The sequence below is a fragment of the Macrotis lagotis genome, chromosome 2 (assembly GCF_037893015.1).
Source record: "Macrotis lagotis isolate mMagLag1 chromosome 2, bilby.v1.9.chrom.fasta, whole genome shotgun sequence".
Lineage (NCBI taxonomy): Eukaryota > Metazoa > Chordata > Mammalia > Peramelemorphia > Peramelidae > Macrotis > Macrotis lagotis.
The window spans coordinates 77,799,518-77,825,199 of record NC_133659.1 but is presented as its reverse complement, the minus strand read 5'-3'; the positions used below and the strand labels follow the sequence as shown (position 1 = coordinate 77,825,199).

The window sequence follows — 25,682 nt, the reverse complement described above, 5'->3', positions numbered from 1 at the left end:
GGGGGAAGATCATGTTCAAGATGAGAATCAGTTTTTGGAAGCAAGTATGACTGAAAAGGCACTTACAAAAGTAAAAAAGCTAAATGTGAATCAATATAAATTAATTTTTAAATACAACTTCACACTCAATACAGATATATATATATACATACATATGTAACTTGAAAAAATTTGCTATAGAACAATGGGTTAAACAGAACCTGAAAACTCAGAGGCAGTTCATTTGATAGCCAAAAATATTACTGACCTAGAGAGAAAAATTTTAAAGGAAATTTAAGTTTTGGGAAAGAAAAAATTTAGGAGTGATTTAAAATTTTTCATCAACTGTTAGAATGACGACCCACTTTTTTATTTTGGCCAGGAGTGGACTTGGATGTAAACAAGATAGTTGCCCCTCTCACATCATGGGGGGAGAGGGAAGGGAGGGGGGAAGGGCATATCTGTAAAATTATTTGGCCTTTATACTAAAGAAAAAGGTCGAAATTTTTGTCTTTTGAGATGTTTAGTTTTCTTATTGAAAAATCTGGGTTAAGTATTTGGTCATCTGCTGGCCTTTATGCGTTGTCTGTGGCTTCTGCAAAACTCCCCCCAAATTTCCACTTTATTTCTTTTGCCAACTTGCAAACTTGGGGAAAGCTGCGATGTGGAAGGAGAACTATAATTTCTTATTTTTGACCTTTCCCTCATATCAGAGAATACGTCTGAATTTTTTTTCTTTTAGTTTGCTAACCCAGATTTTACAATAAGATAATATAAAGTATTTGGTCCTAAGCTCTGTATCATCTGCTGGCCTTTGTATGTTGTCTGTGGCTTCTGCAAAACTCCCCCAAAATTTCTATTTAATTTCTTATGCCAAATTGCGATAAAAACATTAATGGGAACAGATGATATGGAAGGATAACTGTAATTTCTTAATAGAAACCAACATTGAATAGGAGACTTTTAGAATATCTTTTCCTTAAAATTTACATTTGTCAAAGGCAGGAAATTGGACAAGACCTTTACTACTCTCCCTTCTAGACTTATTTTCTTTGATTTTTTTTATTAATATTTTAGTTTTTCCAATTAATATTATAAAAATCTTTAAACATTTGCTCTTAAAATTTTGAGTGTCAAATTCTATCCTTTCCTCCTTCAAAACTCAAGCAATATGATGCATTCATGCAAAACAGGTTTTCATAGCTAGCTCATTCTCCAAGGAGATTTTTGTGAATTCTTTACTCATGTTTCTTCATGCCATTTCAGAATTTTGAACACCTATTAATGTTCTGTGAAGTCCCAGACCTATGTGAAAAAAAAGCCTTACTTCTTTAAAAAAGGAATTATAGTTTCATATTTCAAGTTTTTTCCTTATGCTTTTTGTTGGATTTGTTTTAATTTGCAGGGTGCTGGTGTTGAATTGTATCCTGGCAGCATAGCCATTTTGGAAAGAAATGAAATTCATCACTGCAATAATCTCAGAACTAATGACAATTCAAAAAGCACCTTAGGTGGAGTGAATATGAAGGTAATCAATCTCATTTTTTCTAGTTATCTTAAAGTTTTTACTAGGAAGAATTTATAAAATATTTATTTTAAGAATTCAGATGGTTAAAAAAAGATAATGGAACATCAGATTTATTTTACATAGCATCAAAAAGTAAGAGCTGGAAAGGATCTCAGAGACCATTTCAGTCCAATCTGTATCTCCAATGCAGACTATTACAATTTCCTAAACTTTGTGGTTGCCCACTCTCTTTGAAGACTTCTATGGAAGAATGAAATCTCCTGCCTTTCAAGATAGCCTGTTCCATTTTCCTTAGGAAGTTTTTCATGTAAATCAATTTTTCTCTTTGCAACTGCCACCTGTTATTTCTAGTTCTGGTGCCTGGAAACAAGTAGCACAAATCTAATTTCCTTGAAATATTTAGAGTTTTTGTTTCCCCTTTTGGTCTCCAAACTAAACAACCCAATTGCTTGTACTAATGAAGAAATAAATGAAAAACCATTTCTTACATGCCTATGTGGACACTGTAATAGATGTGAAATAGAAATAAAAAGTGAGGCAGTGTCCAATAGAATGTAAGCTCCTTGAAAGTAGATAATACATATATGTTAAGGGCATTGATGACCAGAAAAGGGAATTTTGGTCTGGGAAGTCATAAGGATGGCAAATTGATCCATATTCCTGTCCAAAAGACATGCCCTTTGCAGAAGCAGTTATTTGGTTTGATTATTGTGTCCATAGCAAGGGCTAATGGTCAGAATGGACAGTTTGTTGACAAGACATTCTGGTTTAGGATGCTTATACATATACTGGACTAGGTGAATTTGTACTCCTAGACAGCTTAGGGGGCAGCAATTGGCCCAGTGGATAGACACCAACCCTGGAGTCAGGAGGACCCGAGTTCAAAACAGCCTCAGACACTTAATGATTACTTAGTTGTGTGACCTTGGGCAAGTCACTCTTAACCGCATTGACTTAAAAAAAATTTTTTTTAATCAAGACAATTTATCCTGAAGGTATAAAAACATGACTTCTGGAGGTATTATTGGTTGGGTACACTTCCAGATAGGGTTAAAGGGAAGGGCAGTGGCAGGGCAGGACATTCATGGGATATTCATTCTCATTTGGTATCCGCTGATCTTTTCACCATCTTGATGAAAGAGGAGTCTTTTGGGCAAAATTCATCTTGTCTCTTTTTCCTAAAATGTAGTTTCTAAAACTTAACAAAGTTTTCCTCATGTGCCCATTCAGGAGTGTTTCCGCTTCTTTGTCCCTGAACAAAATGGACTGTCAGTAATTAATTAATGCCTATAGACTGTATTATTCTTAACACCCTTTTTCTTTTCCCCATTACCATCATCATTATAGAATATATATGTATAGAAGGTGGTTTAGAGTAACTACTCTGAACTGTCACAGGTAGTCAGAATTCTGGTAATAATTCAGCTTCCTAGCAGACTCAGACAAAGGGTCTACGTACTTGAAGATTTTCTAGTTTTTGGAAACTTCCAGGGTATCCTTTCTAGAACTACTTTTAAAAATCCAAGGTACAAATTTACCTGAACTCACCTGAAGGACTGTTACATAGAAGAATCCATCAAATAAGTCTGAATAAAATAATTACTAGTATTATTAGTTATTAATAATTATTAAAGTATAATTTCTGAGCACAATTACAATTTCTGTAGGAATGTGAATCTAGATAAACTTCAAAAAGACTAAGTCATTGATTTAATATATTTTATAGTATATCAGAGTATGGAAAAACAGTACTTGTTAATAAGCAAGAAAGCACTATTTCCAATTAATGTTTTTAAAGATAGTTATTTAATAAATTGCTTAGGATTGTATTAATATCATGCTAGTTTTGTCTTTATAATTCAAAAGGAAAAACATGAAACATCCTCTTAAAAATTAAACAATTTTAATCCCCCAACAGGTTCTTCCTGCCCCTAAATTGAAGATGAATAATAATCATATTTATAGTAACAATGGATATGGAGTAAGCATTCTACAGCCAACAGAACAGTTTTTTATTATAGCAGAAGGAACTCTTAACAAAGGAGCTGCTTCAGGAGATAAAAAAGATGATGATATGCTTTCCAAAGTAATGCAAAATCTGAATCTGGAAATGAATAATAATAAGATAGAAGCAAACTTAAAGGGGGATATCAGAATAGTCACAAGTTAAAGCATCAGGATTCATGTTGAAGATGCCATATATTTGAGATATTTAATAAATAGTTGCTGATTACCAAGGAAATGGTGGTTGTAATTAAATTGAGTTTGTTTAATTAAACTATGAAGATTTTTTTTATTAATGGTCTTGGAGGGAATGATTCATTTTAACAAATACTTTATACTTTTGCTTTGGATAGTTTAAAAATATTTTAATTATGGATAAATTTGAGTATCCTGTTCAAGAGATTTTTGATACAAAAAAGGTTTAATAGTAAAGAGCTTACACAGTAATTACCCAGATGGCAAACACATTTTGTGTGTGTGTGTGTGTATATATATATATATATACATATATATGTATATGCGTGTGTATATATAATATACACTACACCAAGTTCTTCTGAGAGGAAAAGAGCAGTAACCATGAGCAGCATCAGAAAAACATCTTTTAAGTTATATTTCAGTTTTCTTTAAAAGGAAATGGGGGGGGGCGGCAGTGGATAGAGCACTGGAGTCAGGAGTACCTGAGTTCAAATCCAGCCTCAGACTTAATAATTGCTTAGCTGTGTGGCAAAGCCACTTAACCCCATTGCCTTGCAAAAACTTAAAACTTGGAATCCTTAATCCATTTTTTTAAATAGGTAGATCGAGAGGGAGGAGATGGAATGTCAAAAAGGTGGGCTGGGGGGAAGTCGGCAAGTTTGACTGAACCATACAGTACATGAAGGAAAATAATTTGAAATTAATCAGCAAGCCAGATTGTTTACAGCTTTAAAATCAAAAAAGAGTTTGGATATAAAGTATTTTGAACAGAAGAGTGGCAAGGTTACATTTTTGCTTTAGAAATATCAATTTGAACTTTCAGAACATGTAAATAGAAAAATAAAATATCAGAAGAAAAAGCATTAGGGATAGGTGAAAAGGGCATACAATGAAATGAAAGTGGTATTAATAAATGGCAGTTGAGTATCCTGAGATTTTTATAAAGAAAAAGTATCAATTTGGCAACTGTGTGGAAGATGGATTGAAGAAGGGAAAGACTAGATTCAGGGAAACCAGATAGAAACTGTTGCAATCTGTGTGAAAAGAGCTAATGAGGACCTGAATAGGGTAGACATGGGTAGAGCGGCGAGAAGTAGCCACAAAGGAGTGATTAGCATCAATAAGCTGAAAGAAGATAACTGCTTGAGATTGTTTTCAGACTTAACAGAAACTTGGAGTGGAAGGCTTGGGAGATAAGTATGAGATTCAACTTGGATATGTTGAATTTGAGGTGCTGATGGGATGTTCAACATGGACCTCAGGAAGAGAGCTTACAGATTGGATTGTAAATAGATTGAGATTCATCTGTAAAGAAATCTCATCAGCAACTATCAGTTCATCTAAATGAGAATGAAGAGAAGGGGCTTTGCATGATTTGTGCATGATTTTAATGGGTAGGAGGATTAAAATCTAGTAAAGAAAACTGAGATGGAGAAAACATGGAGTAAGAAGGAGAATCAAGAAAGCAATGTCACAGAAGCAACATAGATATATTGGGGGAAAGTAGACATTGTTAGAAGCAGCAGTTAAATTGGGTAGAATGAGGGCTGAGGAAGGCTTGTTAAGAGGTTGTCAGTAGAAACTTTTCTCTCCAAGGTTCCTAAATTGGGAAATTAGAAAATACATTGTCATAGCTTGAGGAGTGATAGGTAAAGAAATGAAATACAGAGTACCTATGTATATTTTAGAATTCATTTGCCCCTTTCTTTGTATTTTTCTTCCAATTCCTTCCCTTCTGGCATTGCAGCTCAAGGATGCTGTACATTACCATCGAAAATTCGACTTAATAGATGACAGATTATAGCATGGGAAAAAAAGCCAGATCTCTGTATCCTGCTATTTTAGAATTTAGAGGAACACTAGAATTTTTAATCATAGATGACACCCTTTTACTTTTTTGTTCTTATTTTTAACCCAATGTTCTTTGTTTTTGTTCTTGTTTTTAGAGTACAATATGTGAAAATTTCCAATTTGAATCTAGCCAAGGGCAATAATTTTACCCATTAGGAGAATTTTAGTGCAGAAATGTCCAATATGCCCTTAATTCAAATTCCTAAATGTTTGAAAGTACAGAGCAAGACTCACCAAGTTCACATAGTAAGAGAAAAACTAAAATCATCATAAATAATCATTATAGATTTATTTATAACAGGATCTGTAATCATCTTGAAATCCAGAATGTCTTGGGGAAGACATAAATGGAAATCACTTATAAGGGATCATACCATTAGAAGGGTCCTTTACACATTTTGGATAAGGAAACTGAGGCCCCCAAATTGTAGAACTTGACCCAAGAATATAAAATATCTACTCAAACTCAGTAGGCTCTTCTAAAGAGTGTTTGACTTCACTCTTTAGCCAAATTATGATTCAGGTTTTAGAAAGTCCCGTACTTTAACAAGTCCAAATAAGGGTATGTATGAGAAACTTGGTGTGGATCTTAAAGGTGCCTGAATTTAACTGACTGAATTAGGTTTATTTATACAAATACAAATTTATACAAACACTGTAAAAAAAACCCAAATGATTACATCTTGAAAAAAAAATTTATCCAAGGACTTTATCTGTTCTTTTTAATATTTTTATTCATTTGGAATGCAGAAAGAGCAAAAATTAAAACCTTCATGTATACTGTACATCATCTAAAAATGATTCAATATAAACCATATCCATTTCATACTATTGACTTAAAATTTAACTAGTAATAGAACATATTGTTTTGAAGAGTACTTTGCTTTTCTTTGCTTCCAAGTTTTCTTCTCTTCTGTACCCTTTATATAATATCTTCTCTCGCCTTCACTATTCTGCCTTAGAGAAGGGCCACCATTAAACAGAGATATATGTATGTATATGTGGATAATATATATATATATATATATATATATATATATATATATATATATATATATATATATATATTTTATATGTAATAATATGCTATAGATACATCTCTGGATGTGGTTAGCACCTTTCCCTCAAAAGTCCTTTGTAGCTGATCTAAGTCAAAATAACTTTAAATTGTTCTTGGAATAATATTGCTGTTATTGTGTACAAATATTCTTGTTGCTGTGTTCATTTCACTTTTCATTTCATGCAAGTCTTTTCCATGTTTTTCTAAAATCACCTAACTCAACATTTCTTACCATCACAATCATATACAACATGTTTAGCCATTCCCCAATTGATGGGCATCTTAATTCAGCAGTGTCTGCCTGGTTGAAAGTCAACCAAGCCAAACTTCTTCCCCTGGATGTTGGGTCCTACTTTACCCTGACTTCTGTTTCTGCTATTCAGAGTTCATGTTATGATATTTTTTCTTGTTTGTGGGAGAACTTTTGAGAGCCAGGTAATTGCTTGCCCTTTTTCTCCAATGATTTTTAGAATAAAATTTGGTAATATTTAAACAAAAAATAATTACCTAATATTACCTTTTGTATCTGCAACCTGTTTCTTTAGTGCCTTTTGTTTGCTCACTGGGAACTGATACTCTGCTAGACATATGAAAATGATTGTAATTGCAATAACAAGTTTTAAAAAATTCACAGTAAAATATGATGGGTGCATTATGTATAAATTTATAAATATAAAAATTTTTATAAACATCTTATTCTCCCAAGAGATATGTAATCTCAATATCTAGATCTGATTAACAGTGGAAAAAAGTATTTACATAAAATTTGAGTAAAGACATACCAATATATTTCCATTTGCATAAATGAGGATAAATGACAAAACAAATATACTGTTAACTCTAAGTTAAAAAAAAATTCTTATATACTTTTAATTTGAATCCATGAACCTGTAAAAAAGACTTCAAAGTGGTAAATCAAAGTGATTGCTCTGAAAATTTTAAATGGTGAAAATATAATTTGATTAATGGAAATATAATGAATGAAACAATGAAAATATAAATTTTGAATTAATGAAAATATAAAAAGGTAGTGATGTTTTTAAAAACTTTATTCAGTAGGAAATACTGAATATTTTAAAGCTGCAAGTAGTAACAGTCTCACTATTTCTTACCTAGCTCAATGTTTAATAATTTGCAATGTTAACTTTTAGGATGTTTTGAAGAGGTTTAGCTTGAGAAATTCTGTAGGATAATTAGAAGGAACATTCAGATTCTATAAACCAGTTTTATATGATTTAGTTGCAGCAACACTGAGGTGAAAAGCAGAAAAGAACAGTGAACAACAATAAATATGAAATAGATGTGCTAGAGCAGAAATTATTTTGAAAAGTTCAGTTTTTGATTGGGAGTAACTAAGTTTTGTTTGCATTCATATTCTACCTAAAGTTAATAGTATTATAAAACAAGTTTATTTTTTAACCCAGAGAAATAACTTAAAAACCTTACCTCACACTCTGTGTGAATATATATATCTGATGGTAAACAAAGGAAGATAGTCTTGATTTACCGCCTGTAGGTTATCAGTATAAGGAGAGGACCATTGGAGAAAGGATTTACCACTTGGTTCCACCTGTTGCAGAAACAATAAAGGGATGGAGGAAAGTGTGAGGTTCTAATCTAGAAGGTCTGAGAACCAGAAGTGTCCAGCAAGCAGGAATAAAGTAAAGAGTTTATATATGAAGGTCAAAGTTTCAATATATTCATAGCACTTTTTGAGATATGAGAAAACTGCAAAGTAAATGCTCATGATTCAGGAGATAGCCAATTAAACTCTGGCTAGTATTAATATTAATGGAATGTAATATTAATATAACAATGCAAATATACACTAAAAAATTAAAGAATTAAGAGATTGTATGAACTGTATGTGGTTCAAAACCCCTTTATACAATTATTTCAACAATATTAATTAAAAGATGTCTAAAAGGAAGCTAATTTGGAACAGAAAATATTTCTCCAAGTGTATTCCCTGAAAAATATTTCTTGAAGCCCAACTTCAGGGTGCTTTCATCTCAACATAAATTAATGGGGCAAGATTTAGATAATAGATTTAAAATTGGAAGGGACTTAAGAAACTAGGTTTTTTTGTTTTTACCTAGCCACATGGCTAGGTAATTACTAAGTGTCTGAGGTCAGATTTAAACCCTGGTACTCCTGACTCCAAGGCCGGTGCTCTATTCACTGCGCCACCTAGCTGCCCAAGAAACTAGTTTTTAAACACGTTTTAGGTGTGAGGCCCATGGGTGATCCAGACAATGTGGGTGCTTGCCATGATACTAGCATACTATTCTTGAGAGTTAACGAATGCTTTTGTTTCATTTTCCTAGCCATCATCAGCTCTGCTGCAGAAACAGCCTCCTGTTTTCTTCTTTCCTCAGTACGTTGGGTATTTTCCTTTCCCTCAACCCCTGGTCCCCTCTGCTGTATCATTTTTTGTTTGTAGGCTGGTGCACTTGCCATGATTATTTCCTAGGCTGTATCTCTAGCATTATTAATGAAGCCAATGGGCAAATGTTTAATAGAGGTATTACTGTACTAATGATTTCTTGGTTAAAATTATAAGTAAGATTTACATACCCAGTACTTGAAATGGTTGCTTTTCAGCTTCCTACAAATTTAGAAATTTATATACCTTAAGTAATGTTTTTTCCAAAGATAATACAAATGTCATTTTCAATGCACTGTTCTAATCCTTATCCACTAATCTAACATGCCATTCTTCTCATGAAATGGTGTGCATCCATGAAGGCAACTTTTGACAAAAACTTAACAGGGAATGTAGTATTTTTGGGAGGCAATTTTCTACAGTGAATATTTCTAGAATTTCATCATCCTATATGTTTATGTAATAAAAGTAACCAATATAAAATGTTGATTTTAAAATCAACACTTCACCTAGAAAAGTATACTTCAAAATGTCTCTTAAATCAGACAAAATCCTTCTAGTCTTATGAGAGATAATTATTCAACTAAAGTACTGCTATCAGATAAATATTTCCTATTGAAGTCTGTCAACATGTAATTGTCAATTTATCAGCAAACATTTACTCGAAAACTCCTGTGACCCCTTGTCAAGCTCCATACTCCCATCAGTGGCTCCAGGTATCTGGTTGCTCCCTATCGTCCTGCCCCTCAGGCTGCAGTGCTCTCCTTCTACCCTGAATCCATTTCCATCTTCTCTTGGAAGCCTCTTCCCTGCTTCCTCTCAATAATGCTGTTTTGCCTCTTACATCGTTTAGTGTGTTTGGTCTCTTATCTGCACATTGTCTCCTCCATCATGCCTGGCACACAGCAGGCACTTAATAACCAACAAGGATAGTGAGGAGAGGGTAAGACTTAAGTGGCATTTTAGAGTTCACGAAGCTGGAAGTACCTTGAGAGGTGTGTGTGGGGGGCAAGGAGTGGAGGGTGATGGAGATGGAAAGTATGGTGGAAAAGATCACATGTAATGAGTAAGCTGAACTGGAGTCAGGGGAGAAGTCTCCCTCTTCTACCTTTACCAGTGAGGTGGGGGTCAGAGAGCTGCAAAGGCAGCTCAGGGACACCTGAGAGCCAGTCTGCTGTCTGGAGCAGGTATTTCAAAGAGCACAGAGGAAGGTATTTGCTTCCAGAGTTTAGGTTGCTAGGATCAGGAATAAAGGATCCTGCATAGGGGACAATTCAACAAACATTAACTGCCTATGATACACAGAACAGAAACCTTTCCTTGGAAGAATTTACAATTTAGTGCATTAAGACAACACACAAAAGGAAGCTGCGAAGTGTGGGTGAGGGAGCCCTTAGGGTGTACTCCATGGCGGGAGCAGGAAACAAAACAGTTGCAGATGAATTCAAATTACCAGGTACTTTAGACTAGGTTTCTAAATCACTGGGATGGGGAGGAGTGTGTAGCCAGAGGGGCTTTGATTAATTACCAGGAACCTAGAGGAAGATTTTCATTTTCTGCAAGGGTTTGGCTTTAGGGTGGAGTTCTCAGGCTTAATAGTTCAAATTTATTATACCAGAGCCAAAAGGAATTCCCTTTAATGGTAAGGTTCTCAATGTGCTATTTTCAAATCACAATTACTTTTTTTAACTGAAATCCATGCTGAGACTGGTTCAACCATTTAAACAAAAATGGATGAAAAATGCACACTGCTTGAGAGATCACTTATTTAATTTGCCCACTGGCATATTTGGAAAATTACATTTTCAATGATCATATGCCAAATAGCTGATGTAGCAAAAGTCCATCTGATGTGTCAAGAGGATCATGATATTGCCATCCTAAAATACAGATGAATTCTGATACTTCCCTAGATAAACTGCAGGCAGCACATCCTTCAATCTTCTAAATACTTATTTCCTTATTTGCAAACAGGATAAAATATATCTACTTGGGTTACAAAAACCCAACAAATTAGTTATTGACAAACTTATCTCACATATAAAAATAACCCAAATGACAACAGGAAGATGCATTAATAGGATTGGCATACTGCTGCTGATTTCAGTTCAAAATGTGTAAAATATCAAAAGTATTGATCAAGTTAAAAAGGAAAGTGGTTAGGAAAGTAAATTCACTAAGTAGTGGTATCGTCATACTGGTAGTCTCAAGATAAAAGATCTAAATTTTGGGCTTCTAGCATATTGGACAAAAATCCTCCATGAACTAGAGAAAGAGACAAGAATCACTGCTGATGAAGTGGTAGGGAAGTTGCAACCCAGCAGTATAAAATAACAACCTAAGCTTTCAATAATCCTTTAAAAGGAGAAACAAACGAGCAATTATTGAGCCTTTAGAACTTACTAAAATTTCTAAATTAAAAGCCTACAAAAACTTTTTTCTAATTCTTAGCAGCCTCATTAAGGTTTAACTTCATTGCAAAGAATAAGCAGTATTGTCCAGAATTTGATTTACTCAAGGGATCTGGCTTCTACTTTCAGCAACAGCTCCTATGGAAGGGAGCTTCTCTTTGGGCAAGAGATTCTCTGCCAAGCTGATCTTCTAAAATTGAACCCAGGTTGATGGTAGGCAAGCTGCTGCTTTGGAAAATCTTTTCACTGCCATACTGGACTCTCCAGAGCACCTGGGTATATGCTAGGTGGCTCAGTGCTATCACTAGTGGCCAATCTGGCTCAGGAGACCCATCAGCCAGTCTAACAAAACTAGTATTGGGTCTTCTACATCATCAGCAGTAGTAGCAGCTCCCTACATCTCCCTCCCAGCTTCTGAATTAAAATTAGCTTCAGATTTCTCACTTAAAATTTCTCAAACTATCTAAATCAGCAACTTTGTCCTCGACATTTCAAACTAACAAAAATTTAAAACTCTCCATAAACTTGCCCCCACCCACCAAATGACTGGCTTTCTTGCTCTTTTATCTCCTGGCTGTGATCATGGTTCAAGGGTTATCCCTCGTGCCTGAAGCTCCCTGATGCCCCGCTTGGTGATTACCTCCAGTTTATCCTGTTGATGCCATCTGTACGTGGTTCTTTGAATGTTGTCTCCTTTGGCTCCTTGAGAATAGGGAGCTGTCTTGCTTTTCTATCCCCAATGCTTAGCACAGAGCCTTAACAAATGCTTGTTGACTTGACCTAACCTGGGGGAGGCTGAGAATTTTTTTTAAGAATTTAAAGGATATGTTTAAATATGCATTTAAAAACATTCTGATAAGGGATCAATAATCTTCACTTGACTGCAGTCAAGTTAGTCTCTTGGAGGTGTTAAATGTATTATGCACTGGCTTGTAATATACTAGAAATATATTTCAAGGATATTCATGCAAATTCCCAGGCAACTGTCCTTTGTGCTCCAAAAACAAGCTAAAAACCACAACAGTGCTTACCTCTAATGTTCAAAAGATGCTTTGAAACAACTTTTCTTCCAGTCTGAACTAGATGAATTCTAATAGTTTAACTGGTAGAATAAAATTACTATTCCCCAAAGACTTGTAAACATAATTTAATATGTAAAAAGCAATGATTAAACACATGACTTAGGTTCAGTGTAATATTTTATTTTCCATAGTATTAAACTAAAGCCAAGAAAATATCACATTAATTTCAAAAAACAAAACTTACTTTATTAAGAACAAAATAATACAAACTGTGGTACTCTGTAATAGGAGATCATCAATATTTTACATAATAAACAAAATCACCAATATACCTACATACTTAGTTTTCTTTAAACTACATTGAACAACACAGTGAGTGGAAAATAGATTTTAGCCTTAATGGCAGCAAACAAATCTCTTGAAAAAATGTAACATGCATATTTTAGTACTGACTACTTGGGAGATGAAGAGAGAGCACTGAAAGCAGTTGATTATTTCCTCAAAAGCCACCTCCAAAACCCATCCCATAACCACCTCTGTTTCCTCCTCGAGGGAATCCTCCAGACCCTCTATATCCTCCTCCACCCATTCCTCCACCATAACCTCCTCCAGAGCCTCTATAACCACCTGAGCCTCTGTATCCTCCACTACCATATCCTCCTTGGTATGAATTAGAGCCCCCACCATATCCTCTCCCACCATATCCTCCACCTTGATAGCCAGAACCTCGCTGACCACTTCGACCTCTGAATCCCCCTCCATTGTCATATCTAGCCATTTTGGGTGGGCGAGGACCATCTCCATACCTAAGAAAGGAAAACACAATTTTAACAATGTGGAGATATAAATATAGGATCCAATATGGTCAAACTAATTCAATTGGTGATCAAACTTTAAAAAAAAAATACCAACAAGGCAAAAATTACTATTAGAACTAAAATGTATTTGTTATTTTTTCTTCAGTTCATTGAAATATTCGGTTTATTGAAACTTACTAGTGTGTTATTTATCCCTGCATTACTGGAAAACAATATGTATAGGGAAATAACAGGGGTTTGGGGGGGCTGGAAAAAAGCCAAATAAACATAAGTATTCAATCTTGTTACTCATTATGGAGGAGAGGTTGTATAGTAACCATATCATCCAGAGGACTTTTTAAAAAATTAGACTTGAGTATATAGGTATACATAGAGGAAGGGGCCAGTGGAAAAGAGATTAAAAATTCAAAAATGAAGAATAACTGCATGCTGGACCAAGAAACAATGACTAGTCTTTCTGTAATTGGTTACTTTTAAAAATGCTTTTAAATGTGAAATTTTAAGCGAATTCTATTATTTTCTCAATAGAAATTGGAATCAATATCTAAAAGTTAGCAATAAAGCTACAATTCAAATACGCCTTTGAAGCTTGCCTATTAGAAGAAGTACCAAGGATCACATACTATACACTTAAAATTGACATTTCATTAAAATCACCTGTTCAATGCTACAAAAATATTAACACTAACTAGCAGCTATTTAATTTAACAATTTCTAAATGGATTCCTATAAAGTCATCTGAATGGATGTAATGATGAGATATATTAAGGTTTTCAGTTAAGACAACAGAGGGCCATGCAATCATCCCCAAATCTCCATCTTCAAAGCATTTTTAAGCATCATCACTTCTCACCACACACACTCCTCAAGCAAGACATTTTTACAATTCATTCGGGTTACCTGTGTCCTAAATCCCATTTCTTTTCTCCTCAATTGTCTACAAACACATTTTAGTCTCCAATACTAAAAAATTCTTCCCCTTATCCCTCAGAATGCTCCAGCCATTGTCCCATATTTTGTTCTTGTCACTGTTTCCCACATCTCAAAACTCAATCCCTCCTAGGCCCCGACTCTAACTTGGGCCTCTAACTTGGGCCTCATCCACTCGACAGAAACTTTTCTTTAAAAAGGCACCAATGACCTTCAGTAAGCAAATTCAATGACTTTAAAACTAGTTCTCATTTTCACTGATGCCTCTACCACCCTCTGCTCCCCCTTCTACTTCTTTAGCTTTAGAGACAACATTCTTCCAAGTTTTAATCATACATCTCCTCTATCATCTGCTTCCAGACTTCTAGTGGATGGTTCAATTCAGGGTGATCACTTAGCACTCTCTCCTTTGGCCATCTGACTCACCCACACCAGTTTCAACCATCTACAATAACTCCACATATATTCTGAATCCTGACCTTGATATAGCCAAGTTCATCCTTCCCTCCAACCTGTTGTTATGTGACTTTTATGATTCTAATTATAACACCATCTAATTTTATTCTATGATCACACACCTTGAAGGCAGGTGATCTTTGATTTCTCATTTTACTACAAATAACTTATTATTTTGGTCAATTCCACCTCCCCAAATCATGTGACATTCATATCCTGCTTATATTCTTTGTCATTTACCTAGACTATAATAATCACCTCTTAACAATTAAATTATTCTGCCTCCTTCCTAATCCTTCGTTCATACTTCTTGCACCAATTGGATTGTGTTCCTGAAAACACTTTATCTTAATAATCAATTTAGCTCATCTGGGTCTCAATTGTCTTCAGGGGTAGATGACAGGATGATAAGTAGCAAAATTAGATGATTTTAACAAATGGCATATTAAGAACATTTGTCACTTTTTTTTTACACTCACAGATGTTAACATTTTCCTTTGGATGAAGTTTATTTGATAAGAGCTTGTTATTCAAACTATATAAACAATAGATGACATCATTATATAATGATGTATTGCTCATATATGTATAACATGATGTAATGTTCATATATATGAAACAAAGAATTGCAAAAATTTCCAACTACATAAAAATGCTTCAACTCACTATTAATAAAAATGTTCATCAAAAGTACCCTCAGATCCTACAATTTGGTAAAGATGACAAAAATAGAAATAGATAATGTTGCAGGGATACGACACTTATATAGATTCTTGGTTTAGCTGTTACATGACGTATTTGGAAAACAATTTAAAGCTATGCAAATAAAGTGATTAAAATATCCTAGTTGAACCAGAGACTCAGTTCCTATCCCCAAAAAGAAGCCACTTGTGACTCTAATTTGATACTTGCCAATCTTAAAAGAGAAAAAACATGAAAACTTACCGTGCATTGCCAATCATGAGACTAATGCCAGCAGCTGAAGGCCTGGAGATTTGTCGAATCATGTTTAGCATGCGCTCATTAGAGGGATCCAAATTGCTGATTATTTCAGGCTCTTTAGTTACTTCAACAACCAAAGCCTCCATGGCTGCTCGAAGGGCAGTAATGCAAGCAGCAGCCTCATGGGACATCTGCAGTCGGATCCTGAATCAAGAGATGTGATGAACATTTAAAATACTGTATATATGAAAAAAAGCCCCTCTAGATTTCTACTCCCCCACATTATTCTAAATAGCCAAGAGTTATACTAAGACTTTTGGCTGACCCTTTATTAGTGCTTAAGAATATGTGTGTATGGAGCAGCTAGGTGATGCAGTGGATAGAGCACCAGTCCTGGAGTCAGGAGTACCTGAGTTCAAATCCGGTCTCAGAAACTTGATAATTACCTAGCTGTGTGGCCTTGGGCAAGCCACTTAACCCGATTTGCCTTGCAAAAAAAAAAAAGTGTGTGCATGTTCCCCTACCAATAAAGAAAAATGTTTGGATCTTGGGCCCACTATTTTGTTGGGGAAACAGGGTAAGGAGATCATATTTTATCATTTTTCAAGGCCATGCACTTTCATGAAATTATAGAACTTAGGGAATACCAAAGTTCCAATTATTAATGAATGACAGCCACACATCTACTTTTCCTTCTTAGAAGGGGAGTGGGGGGGCTAAAGGCAAGCACAATGTGTTTCAATCACTTCCATCTCTAAAAAAAGTTATACTTTGAATTATTACCACTGAAAAAAGTCTATTATCAAACTTGTGCTATTTAGTAATCTCAGTAAAGATAGCATTCTGAAACAATTTATCAACCCAGTAAATTGTGAATTTTGATTCAGACCAACGTTAGTGGCTTTCTTCAATCAAATCTAAGGAGCCCTCTTATCGGCCCTAAACTACAAAACTTTCATACAGTCTTGAAATCTCATACCAGTCATCAACCAACACAATCTCCCCATCTGATTGGACCTTCTTAGAAGCAAACAGAAGTAGCTGTAGAGGGGTCACTAAGGTCATGCCTTTGGCAGAGATGGCTCGAGTACGGATCTGTAGATGGAGAAGGAAAACAGTTTTGAGCAGAATTGCTAAGTAATTAATTCAACATGCAAGAAAATAATTAAACCAAATGAAGTCTGTTAACATTAGAAAATGCTTTTTTTTTTTTACCTTTTCTCCAAATACAAAGAAAGGAGATGGGTACTTCATGTCTTGGCTGCTAAAGGGGCAGTTAACAGAAGACTTGTGGATGAGTGCATTTCGCCCCTCAGTGGTTAGAATTTTCCTCTTCTCCTTATGGTAGCAGACATTAGGGTAAACACCAAAGGCCAGAAGGGAAATGACAACATCCAAATTGTTATCTGGTCCAGTGTTATTAAATACTTGTGTCATCAGACATTCTGCAGAAAAGATAAAGGGGGGGGGGATGGATCAGAAAGTTGTATACTTTGTCATCTTATGCTGATATTCAAGGTATATGAGAAACTGTGGACAATGTTTAATGATGTTATTTAGACAAGTTTCTTTAGGACAACACCTTGAATTGCAGACTAATTTACAATGAAAGTCTTAGAGAAAAGAAAACAAATGCTTATTAGTCTTTAAAAGTTTTAAAAAACTGTTAAATGATATAATTAATCATTAATTTAAAATGTCTCTGAGATTCTTAGGGCACATGAAATAATATATATGTCTAGTATAGCACCTAGAACCCTAAAGGCACTCAACGAGTGCTGGCTCCCTTTCCTTTTCTTATATGTCAGCTGGCAAAATAATCCTTTCCATTTTCAGAACAAGGGCCAAATCTGTACAAAGAAAAGCTCAGTTAAAGGGCAGGAGAAATAAAGTAGATTTAAATTTAAGAGCAGATGGTTCTGTATTGATTGTACCTATCTTAGACTGGATGACTATGATAACCCTGATTCTGAAAAGCAATCATGAAAAATCCAAGAAAGTTAGCTAGTGCTTAAAAGAGTTCCTGACTATGACCTAATATCTTCTTCAAATCTGTAGTATTTTCCCACTTGCTTTCCCCCTATTCAAATAAGATAGTTTCCTTTCTATTAAGCAATGTTAGTACTAAGTATCTTTTCAAAACAAAGCTCTTTTAAAACAACCTAAGTATATTTTTTGAAATAAATCAATGGAGGTAGATATTTTTTCAAACAAAACAAACTAAGGGGGAAAGGGTCTCAATCTCACTAGCCAGCAATGATCTTACTTTCATTAAATAGCTCATAGAACTGTGATTTCACTTTTGAATAATTCACAATTTGAATTGAATAATAATTTATTGTTAAACTGTAAATTTCACAGAGCCTTTTTATTTTTATCTTAGACATAGTGGGATCACAGAATCATACAGTAACTCTTCACTGTATGTTCACTTTGAAGTTAAGAGTATAAGAGCTCAGATATAAATCAATCACTTTGGTGGTGGGCTGTGTGTATCATTTTGGCAACATAAATTATTATAATACTATATACTACTACTAAATGCCAAATGCATATTTTAAGCTATTTAAAATTTAATGAAAGCATCAGAATTTCAATAAGTCTAAAAACTTGACAGAGGACAACTCTAAAATTTTTCTTGATCACCACTGGAAAAAAATGAATTAAAGTCTTTGCATCTAAGTGTCTGAATGTCATAGCCTATGTTCTGCAAAAAAAGATAAGACTATTGCAATTATTGCAGTGGTCTTTCAATGCTTACTTTCACTTTGTCAGGGGCACAGGACTGAACACTGTGCGTTCAGAACAGTTCTGAGAAGCAACCAAGCCTGAAGGCACAGAGGGCACTGTTAAATTATACACATAATCACCCGAATATTTACATTAGCAATTTATAAGTCTTACCTTCTGGGAATCCAGAATTAACCAGAATTTCTTTGAGCTGAACTTTTGCTTCCCAAGTCATTCTGAGTGTGGCCATATTGAGTCTTTTGTGTTCACAAAAGCGGATCTCTGCTTCTTCTCCACCCATTCTAAAAGGGGAGAAACACCCAGTAGGATGTAAAAATGAAACATTATTAAGTTCCCACAACAGAAGTTCTAAAGACACTCCTCTAAAAAAAACCCCCTCCAAACATGATCTCCTTTGATTAACACACCTGGCATCGTCCCAAGCCTGGAACACTGATAAAAGAGCCACATGATCTGAAAATCTGTTTCCAGCAAAATTGCGGTGGACGTAACCCAAGCGCTTGCCTTCACTGATAAAAGGCTCTGGGAAGCAAGTGGCAGCAGAGATGGTACACACAGCATCCCCCACACTAAAACGAAACAGAGAGAACTGGTTGGGAGCCTTGTCAGCTGCCATAAGAGGTCAACAATGGCAATAGGGTATTACTGACTAAAGCTCTCCTTTATCATTTTTCTCCTTAATCAAAATGATCTACCAGAACACCCAATTTGACTTCCTTTTAATACATGTAATTTCTGAATGACACCTCTACAATTCATTTTCCACTGCGTTGCCTTTTCTCCAAGGTCTTTGGAAACTCAGAGAAAACTTTATGAATCTACAATATCCCATCAGCCTTGGAACCTTCCATTTAAGGAAGAAAGCTCAGGGCAGATCCTTATTTTGCAACAGGCTACACTGCTTCTTGGCTAATTATGCCTTCTCCGTCATACCCTCCCCTTGATCTTCTGCATACTGTCCTGCCTAATTAGCTGTATATTCCCTAAGGGCAGACTTTATATCCCCAGCACTGAACACAGTACAGAGAAAATAGTACATATTTTTCTGAAATATCTAGTACACTTATTTTTCATGGTATATAGGTCTACTGTCTCCAACTCAAATAATTCAGCTCCAATTGCAGACATTCATTTTTTTTTCCCACTTACTGATTAGCTTAAAGAAAACTCTCAAACCTATCACTACAACCTACTTATGGATATGATATGGCCTTATTTGTCCATATAGGCCATGAAACTCCTATTGCTCCTCACCAACTCCTGCCCTCTCCAACATCACTTCACCACCATCTTCTAAATTGTCCTCTATTTTCCATTTAATTAACAGTGAGAAAATAGAAATACTTACTAAAAAATACAACCCATTATCATCATCTTGCCAAGACGGGGTTCAATGGGCAGTTTAGCCAGGATTCGTCCAAGAGGCGTTAACTCATCATTAGAATCTAATGCATCAAGCTCTGTAGGGATGATATTTTTGTCAGCAGGAATATAATGAAGCAAACTGTTTAATGAAGCAAGATAGAAACTACTAGGTAGGTCACACAGAGAAATGAGTGTCCTGCAAATTTATCATTAATACTTTTCAAAGTTATTAGCTATATGAAACTACAAATTAACAAGCACAAATCCTAATACCTCTAAGGGTGTGCTCTGCTTCAATCACAGCATCCAAAGGCGGTGGTTCAATTGCTTTAGCCAGGAACTGACCAATTCCTCCTAGACGAAGCAGTTTGATACTCAAAGCAATTTCATGCAGTGGTGTTCGGAACATTTCAGGGGTCATATGGGTTTCAAGTCTAGGAGAAAGCCAAAAATTAACCATAAGCTTTTATAACTATACGAGATCAACATTTTGGGTGCAAGGGCCCTCTTGCTACTTAAAATTAAATGTTTCTCCCACCGCTTTACAGGTAAACCCATGTGTGTAATAATGACCAATACAACCTAAGTGAAATGATTGTGTGTAATAGTGACCAATACAACCTAAGTGAAATTCACTCACTGATGCACTCACTAGCTTTTCCAAATGAGATTCTCATTCAAGAATCAACAGACCTTCCAAGAACTCTCTAATTACAATACCAGAAAGCTACAGAAAAGGGATGAAGAAGCAGAAAGGGTTATTTTTCAAGCTTCGCTGGTGAAATATCATGGGGTTCTGGAGATATCTTTGGGCTTAAAGGCAATAGATAAATAGTGAGTTTCCTAACTTAGCCTTCTGAACTTTTTTGGACATCTCCAGTACCACTCCCACTCTAAATTATTAAGATACTCTTTATTTTGTTTTTTGCAAGGCAATGGGGTTAAATAACTTGCCCAAGGTCACACAGCTAGGCAATTATTAAGAATCTGAGGCCGGACTTGAACTCTCATACTCCTGACTCCAGGGCTAGTGCTCTATCCACTGTGCCACTTAGCTGGCCCATTAAGATACTCTTAAAAAATTGGCTGGAAAGGTGATTTTTCAAAACAATTCCTAAAAAACTGCTGACATTTTAACTGATTCTGATAACTGAAAACCCTAAATTATCTTAAAACTTCAAAACTGAGACTTTATCACTATGTTTACTACTAGGAAACCTGTAGTCCTTTTGTCATGTTTTAATATACTTATGAGTTGCTATAGCAACAAAATTATTTAAGAAAAAAATTTATAATTACATTGTAGCACATAACTAAAAACAAAGTTGGTAGATAAATATAATGAACACATATATAGAATGCCTTAAGAAATGATAAACAGTAAAAATAAATTGATACAAAGGAAAACAAGGTACATAATATCTTTAAGTGGAAAATACAACAACAATCAGAATTGCAGCTAGGTAGCACAGTGTATCGATAGAGTGCGGGTCCTGAAGTCAAATCCAGTCTCAGACACAAATTGTGTGACCCTGGATGTTTACCTCAGTTTCCTTTTTGGGGGGATAACATGAAGATAATTGCAACTGCTTCCCAGGGAAATAACAAAATACTGTTAAATCAGTATAAGTCGAGCTAGAACTTACATAAATGCCCTTTGTGCAGCAGTAGTTTAGTTTACAACATACTTTTACATCACTCATTTGAGATTTCTCGTGAAGATTACTTTTCAATTGTCTCACTTATCATTCATCATATTAGATGTTCATTTTCCTTTTTTTAAGTGTCATCGTATTTTTAAGGAGTTCTTTTATATCCCAGGAAAAACATCAAATGTTCAGGCATTAAAATAAATTAGAATCCTCCTTTCTAATCATAAGACATAGCTTTACCTATCATAACGAGCTCTGCTGCAGAGATGAAAACAGAAGCCAGGTCGGACGCGACCAGCTCGTCCCTTCCGTTGTTCAAGATTTGTTCTGGATGCCCATACTGTAGCATAGTTGGTCATATTATTGTGAGCAGTGAACAGTTTCACTTTCTGCCTAAAGATGAGAAATAACCGGGAGTTGGAAATTCTAGTTTTAAGAACATTACCACATTATTTGTGATCATCTGAGGTGACTTCCAAATAACCACAACTATACAGAATGCCTATTTTTTGTGATTTCTTAAAAATCCAAGATAGAATTAGAAATTAAGCCTCTACCCATTTCCTATGTAAGTGTAGAGTAAAGCCAATAGAGATAGACATTTTTATATACCCACACTGTTCAGGGACAAACCAGGAATCATAAGGGAAACCTGTTGGTCAAAGACTTAGGATCATGCAATAGCAATTCAACTAAGTATGAAAAACTGTCAAGTACCACTAATTTCGAAGATTAGTGATCTGTATTCTAAATATATAATTTATTGTTTGTAGGCAAAATCAGTACATTGGGAACTCACTTGCAGGAGTCAACAACATAAACGACATCATTAATGGTAATGCTGGTTTCAGCAATATTTGTAGACAAAATAACCTGTGAAGAAAAAGAATTAGATGTATTTTAATTCAACAAACCTACCAATTGCGTATTACTTGGTTGGTTGTTTATGCATATTAAGGTCCTTGAAAAGGTTTTATTTTATTAGAATAAACAATAATGGAATATAAAACATTCAGTGCAATGGGGAAAATAAATCCAAAGTAATCTAGACATTCAGTTGTGGGAGAGCAGGAAAAGTTTTACAGGAAAAAAATGGCATCTGATCTGAGCCTCAAGGAAAAGAATTCTGAAAAAGATGAAATACATTCCCAGCATAGAGGAAAAGCCTTCAAAAATATAGGAAAGTTGAAAGTACCAATCTGAGTTTGGTAAACAATAAATAATACAATCTGACTGATTATATATTTAGATAAGGCTTTATTATTTTCATTCTCACATCCAGCCTTGGGAGTAGGTGCTAGAATCACCATTTTATAGAGATTGCAACTGAGGCCAAAAGAAGGGAAGTGATCACCTAAAGCCAGCAAGTATTTGAAGCTAAATGAGAGCACAGGTCTCTTTCCATTGCATTGCTTGGAATACCTCACAGATTGCTGCCTGACAAATACTGTCTCACAATCTTGAGTAGAACAAAATATGAAAGGGCTTCAAAAGGAGTTGATCATGAGAGTGGAGGCTCTTCTATTTGAGGTTTATGGATTTTTCCATGTTAACCTCTAGTTAGTTAATAGTTAGAGCCCCCAAAGGAAACTCTGTTAGAGGACTGCTTTGTTATCTATTCAGATTATGTGTGTATAACTTTACATGTTTTCCTCCCATTTAATGAGATAATATAAGCTCATCAGGGGAAGGGACCAATTTGATTTTTCTTTTTTTATTCCTAATATCCAGCCAAATGTGGGACCCACAGGAAAGGCTCAATAAATATCTGAATTAAGCTTGAGTATTATTTTTGCCACATTATACATATCCGCTATGTAATATTGCCAATAGGACTATTTTGATGGTTACATGAACAATTAGCAGAGAAAGTTAAAATGGGATCATACCCAAAGTCTTTAATAGAAGTCTGAAGGAGGCTAGTGACACTGTAAAGGAGATCGATTGAAGGATACTATGCAAGCAAAATTCCCAGCACATGTCAACTGAACAGAGGTCAGAGGGCAAATGTACTGAGAAGAGAAAGTTAATTAAAAAAATATAGTTTAAAAATTTATTGCCTATTTATGGGGATAAGAGTAGATTGCTCTCTTGAAAACAAAAAAGAACACTGAAAATGCTTTGCTACTTACACTGGGCAAAACCCTGTGCTAGAACAGTCTATATAATTAATATATATATATATATATATATATAATATATATACATATATACATATATATATATATTACATAAGTCTATAATCACCACTAACTGCACACTGTCAATGTTACTATTTGATTTCTACCTTTGTTACTCCAGTTAATACTGGATCAAACACTTTTCGCTGCTCCTCTCTAGGAATCTGAGAATGCAGGGGCAGAATCCGATAGCGGTGGCTTCCTAAAATACAAATAGGGGATATCAAGTTGAAACAAAGAACTTTATTTACATTTCCTCTTCCACTACCTACATTTTCACACACAGAACATCCATCTACAATTCCAATGTCTTTCCCCATGCTATATGGAACATAGGCACACATATACTTTACTATCGTGAGCTAAGTGAAAAAATTAGGACAGTCATACCAAAATGGGGATTCATTTCTAAATGCTTCTGCATAGTATATATCAAATTCCAGCCAGGAAGAAAAACCAACACTGCTCCAGGAACATTAAGTGTCTCAATGTACTTCAGAAGTGCCTCGATAAGTTCAAATGGAGTTTCCTTCTCATTCATTTGTGCCATGCAACGCTTTGTTTCTGGACCATATTCATCACTGCAGATTAAGTTACAGTTTGCCTGAAAGACAGATTTTTTCCCCCAAAATTAAAATTCAATACAGGGTCCCTTTTCTAGATCTAGCAGCTATTTTGAAAAAACAAAATCTAGCTATTGAGTTTCACTCATTTGATTACAGTCATTACCTTTTTTTTCAATTTAAGACTTTCATTTTTAAGGATGCTTAGATCTTTTCAGTCTTTCAAACCTGGGCTAGGTTGAAGGACTATGATCTAAACACTTCCTATGAGGAATATTTATAATCAGTTCTCTTTAGCTAACCTCGTTTTTCTGGAAGCTATGACTTCCTTCCACCAAATGAAATATATTCCTGTTTTTGAGGGGTTTTTTCATGAATCACTTATTTCTCTAATATTTATAATGATGACTTACTAGCTATTGTCCTACATTCTTTCCTTTTTTGGATGGCTGTCTACAATTAGTATTTTCCTCGAAGTGTTTCTAGTCAAGCTAGAGACTTCATTATCATTCAATTAAAATTTATTCCTCCAAGTTTTGCCTCTTATTAAACTTAACTAATGACTTTCCCTAATTCTCATCCTATTTGACCTCCCTGCAGCCTTTGACACTGCCCATTATCCTCTTTTCTTCAGGTTTTACTGAAACTATTCCCTCTTGTTTTTTACTTCTGTCTGACCATTCCTAATTTCCTATAAGGATATTCATTTAGACTATGCAAGTTGCAGATATAACCCAAGTCTCTGGCCCTAATCTTAAATTTTTCTTTGTATTATTTCCCTTGGTGATCTCATCAGTTCCCATGAGTCCAATTATTTATATGGAGAGAATTCTCAGATTTATCCAGTCCTAACCTTTCACAACCTCTAGTCCAAATCTAATTTGTTGCCCCTTTCTGTCACTTTATTTGTAACATCTCTTTCCACCCACATAGACATCACCCTGGTTCAAGTCCTTATTACCTTACCCCTAATGCTTCTGCTCTCCCTGTCTCAAATATCTTCTCATTCCAGTTTATCACCTACTCAGCAACCAAAGTAAATTTCAAGTAACCATGATATTCCTTTACTCAAATAAACTACAATTGCTCCATATTTGCTCCAAGATTAAATTTAAAATCCTATTTAAGAAAAGGATTTATAGTAGCAAAAAAATGGAAATTGAGGGGATGCTTAGCAATTGAGGAATGGATGCGTAAGTTGTGGTAAATACTATTTGTGCTGTAAGAAATGACCAGGTGGTAATTTCAGGAAAATATAGCAAGACCTATATGAACTGATGAAAAATTAAGTGTGAAGAACTTGAGAATTTTTTGTCATTATTGTACACAGTAATAGCAATGATGTAAAGTAGATTAACTGTGAAAGAACTAAGACAATGCCAAAGGATTCATGCATGATGAAAAAAATACCATCTACTTCCAGAGAAAATTGATAAACTCTAATGCAAAATGATGATAAACATATATTTTTTTCTTGCTTTATTTTTTGGAATTTGGCTGATATGAAACTATGTTTTTCACCATGTCACAAACACAATTGATGATATATTGTTTGCCTTCTCAATGAGAGGGGAGGGTAGGAGAGA

At 34.9% G+C, this 25,682-nt stretch overlaps 2 protein-coding genes across 3 annotated transcripts in view; one reads left to right on the top strand and one right to left on the bottom strand.

Moving 5' to 3' along the window:
* The window catches only part of SHCBP1L (SHC binding and spindle associated 1 like), a 48,205-nt gene extending 44,435 nt beyond the window's left edge, over nucleotides 1-3,770 (top strand). The window contains exons 9-10 of the mRNA XM_074222200.1: nucleotides 1,385-1,507; nucleotides 3,426-3,770. Coding sequence (XP_074078301.1) covers nucleotides 1,385-1,507; nucleotides 3,426-3,677 — 375 coding nt within the window. The 3' untranslated portion in view covers nucleotides 3,678-3,770. The remainder of the gene's footprint in view (nucleotides 1-1,384; nucleotides 1,508-3,425) is intronic.
* Nucleotides 3,771-8,532: 4,762 nt separating this feature from the next.
* Nucleotides 8,533-25,682, bottom strand: part of DHX9 (DExH-box helicase 9) — a 43,595-nt gene continuing 26,445 nt past the window's right edge. Inside the window, exons 12-23 of one of the 2 annotated variants that reach the window (XM_074222199.1) lie at nucleotides 23,924-24,137; nucleotides 23,641-23,735; nucleotides 22,153-22,226; nucleotides 21,594-21,746; nucleotides 19,975-20,135; nucleotides 19,685-19,796; nucleotides 18,744-18,905; nucleotides 18,490-18,617; nucleotides 16,801-17,030; nucleotides 16,565-16,680; nucleotides 15,589-15,789; nucleotides 8,533-13,245 (exon numbers count right to left, since the gene is read on the bottom strand). In XM_074222199.1, the coding sequence (XP_074078300.1) occupies nucleotides 12,939-13,245; nucleotides 15,589-15,789; nucleotides 16,565-16,680; nucleotides 16,801-17,030; nucleotides 18,490-18,617; nucleotides 18,744-18,905; nucleotides 19,685-19,796; nucleotides 19,975-20,135; nucleotides 21,594-21,746; nucleotides 22,153-22,226; nucleotides 23,641-23,735; nucleotides 23,924-24,137 (1,953 nt within the window). In that variant the 3' untranslated portion in view covers nucleotides 8,533-12,938. The remainder of the gene's footprint in view (nucleotides 13,246-15,588; nucleotides 15,790-16,564; nucleotides 16,681-16,800; nucleotides 17,031-18,489; nucleotides 18,618-18,743; nucleotides 18,906-19,684; nucleotides 19,797-19,974; nucleotides 20,136-21,593; nucleotides 21,747-22,152; nucleotides 22,227-23,640; nucleotides 23,736-23,923; nucleotides 24,138-25,682) is intronic. The other variant, XM_074222198.1, reaches the window with a different exon arrangement.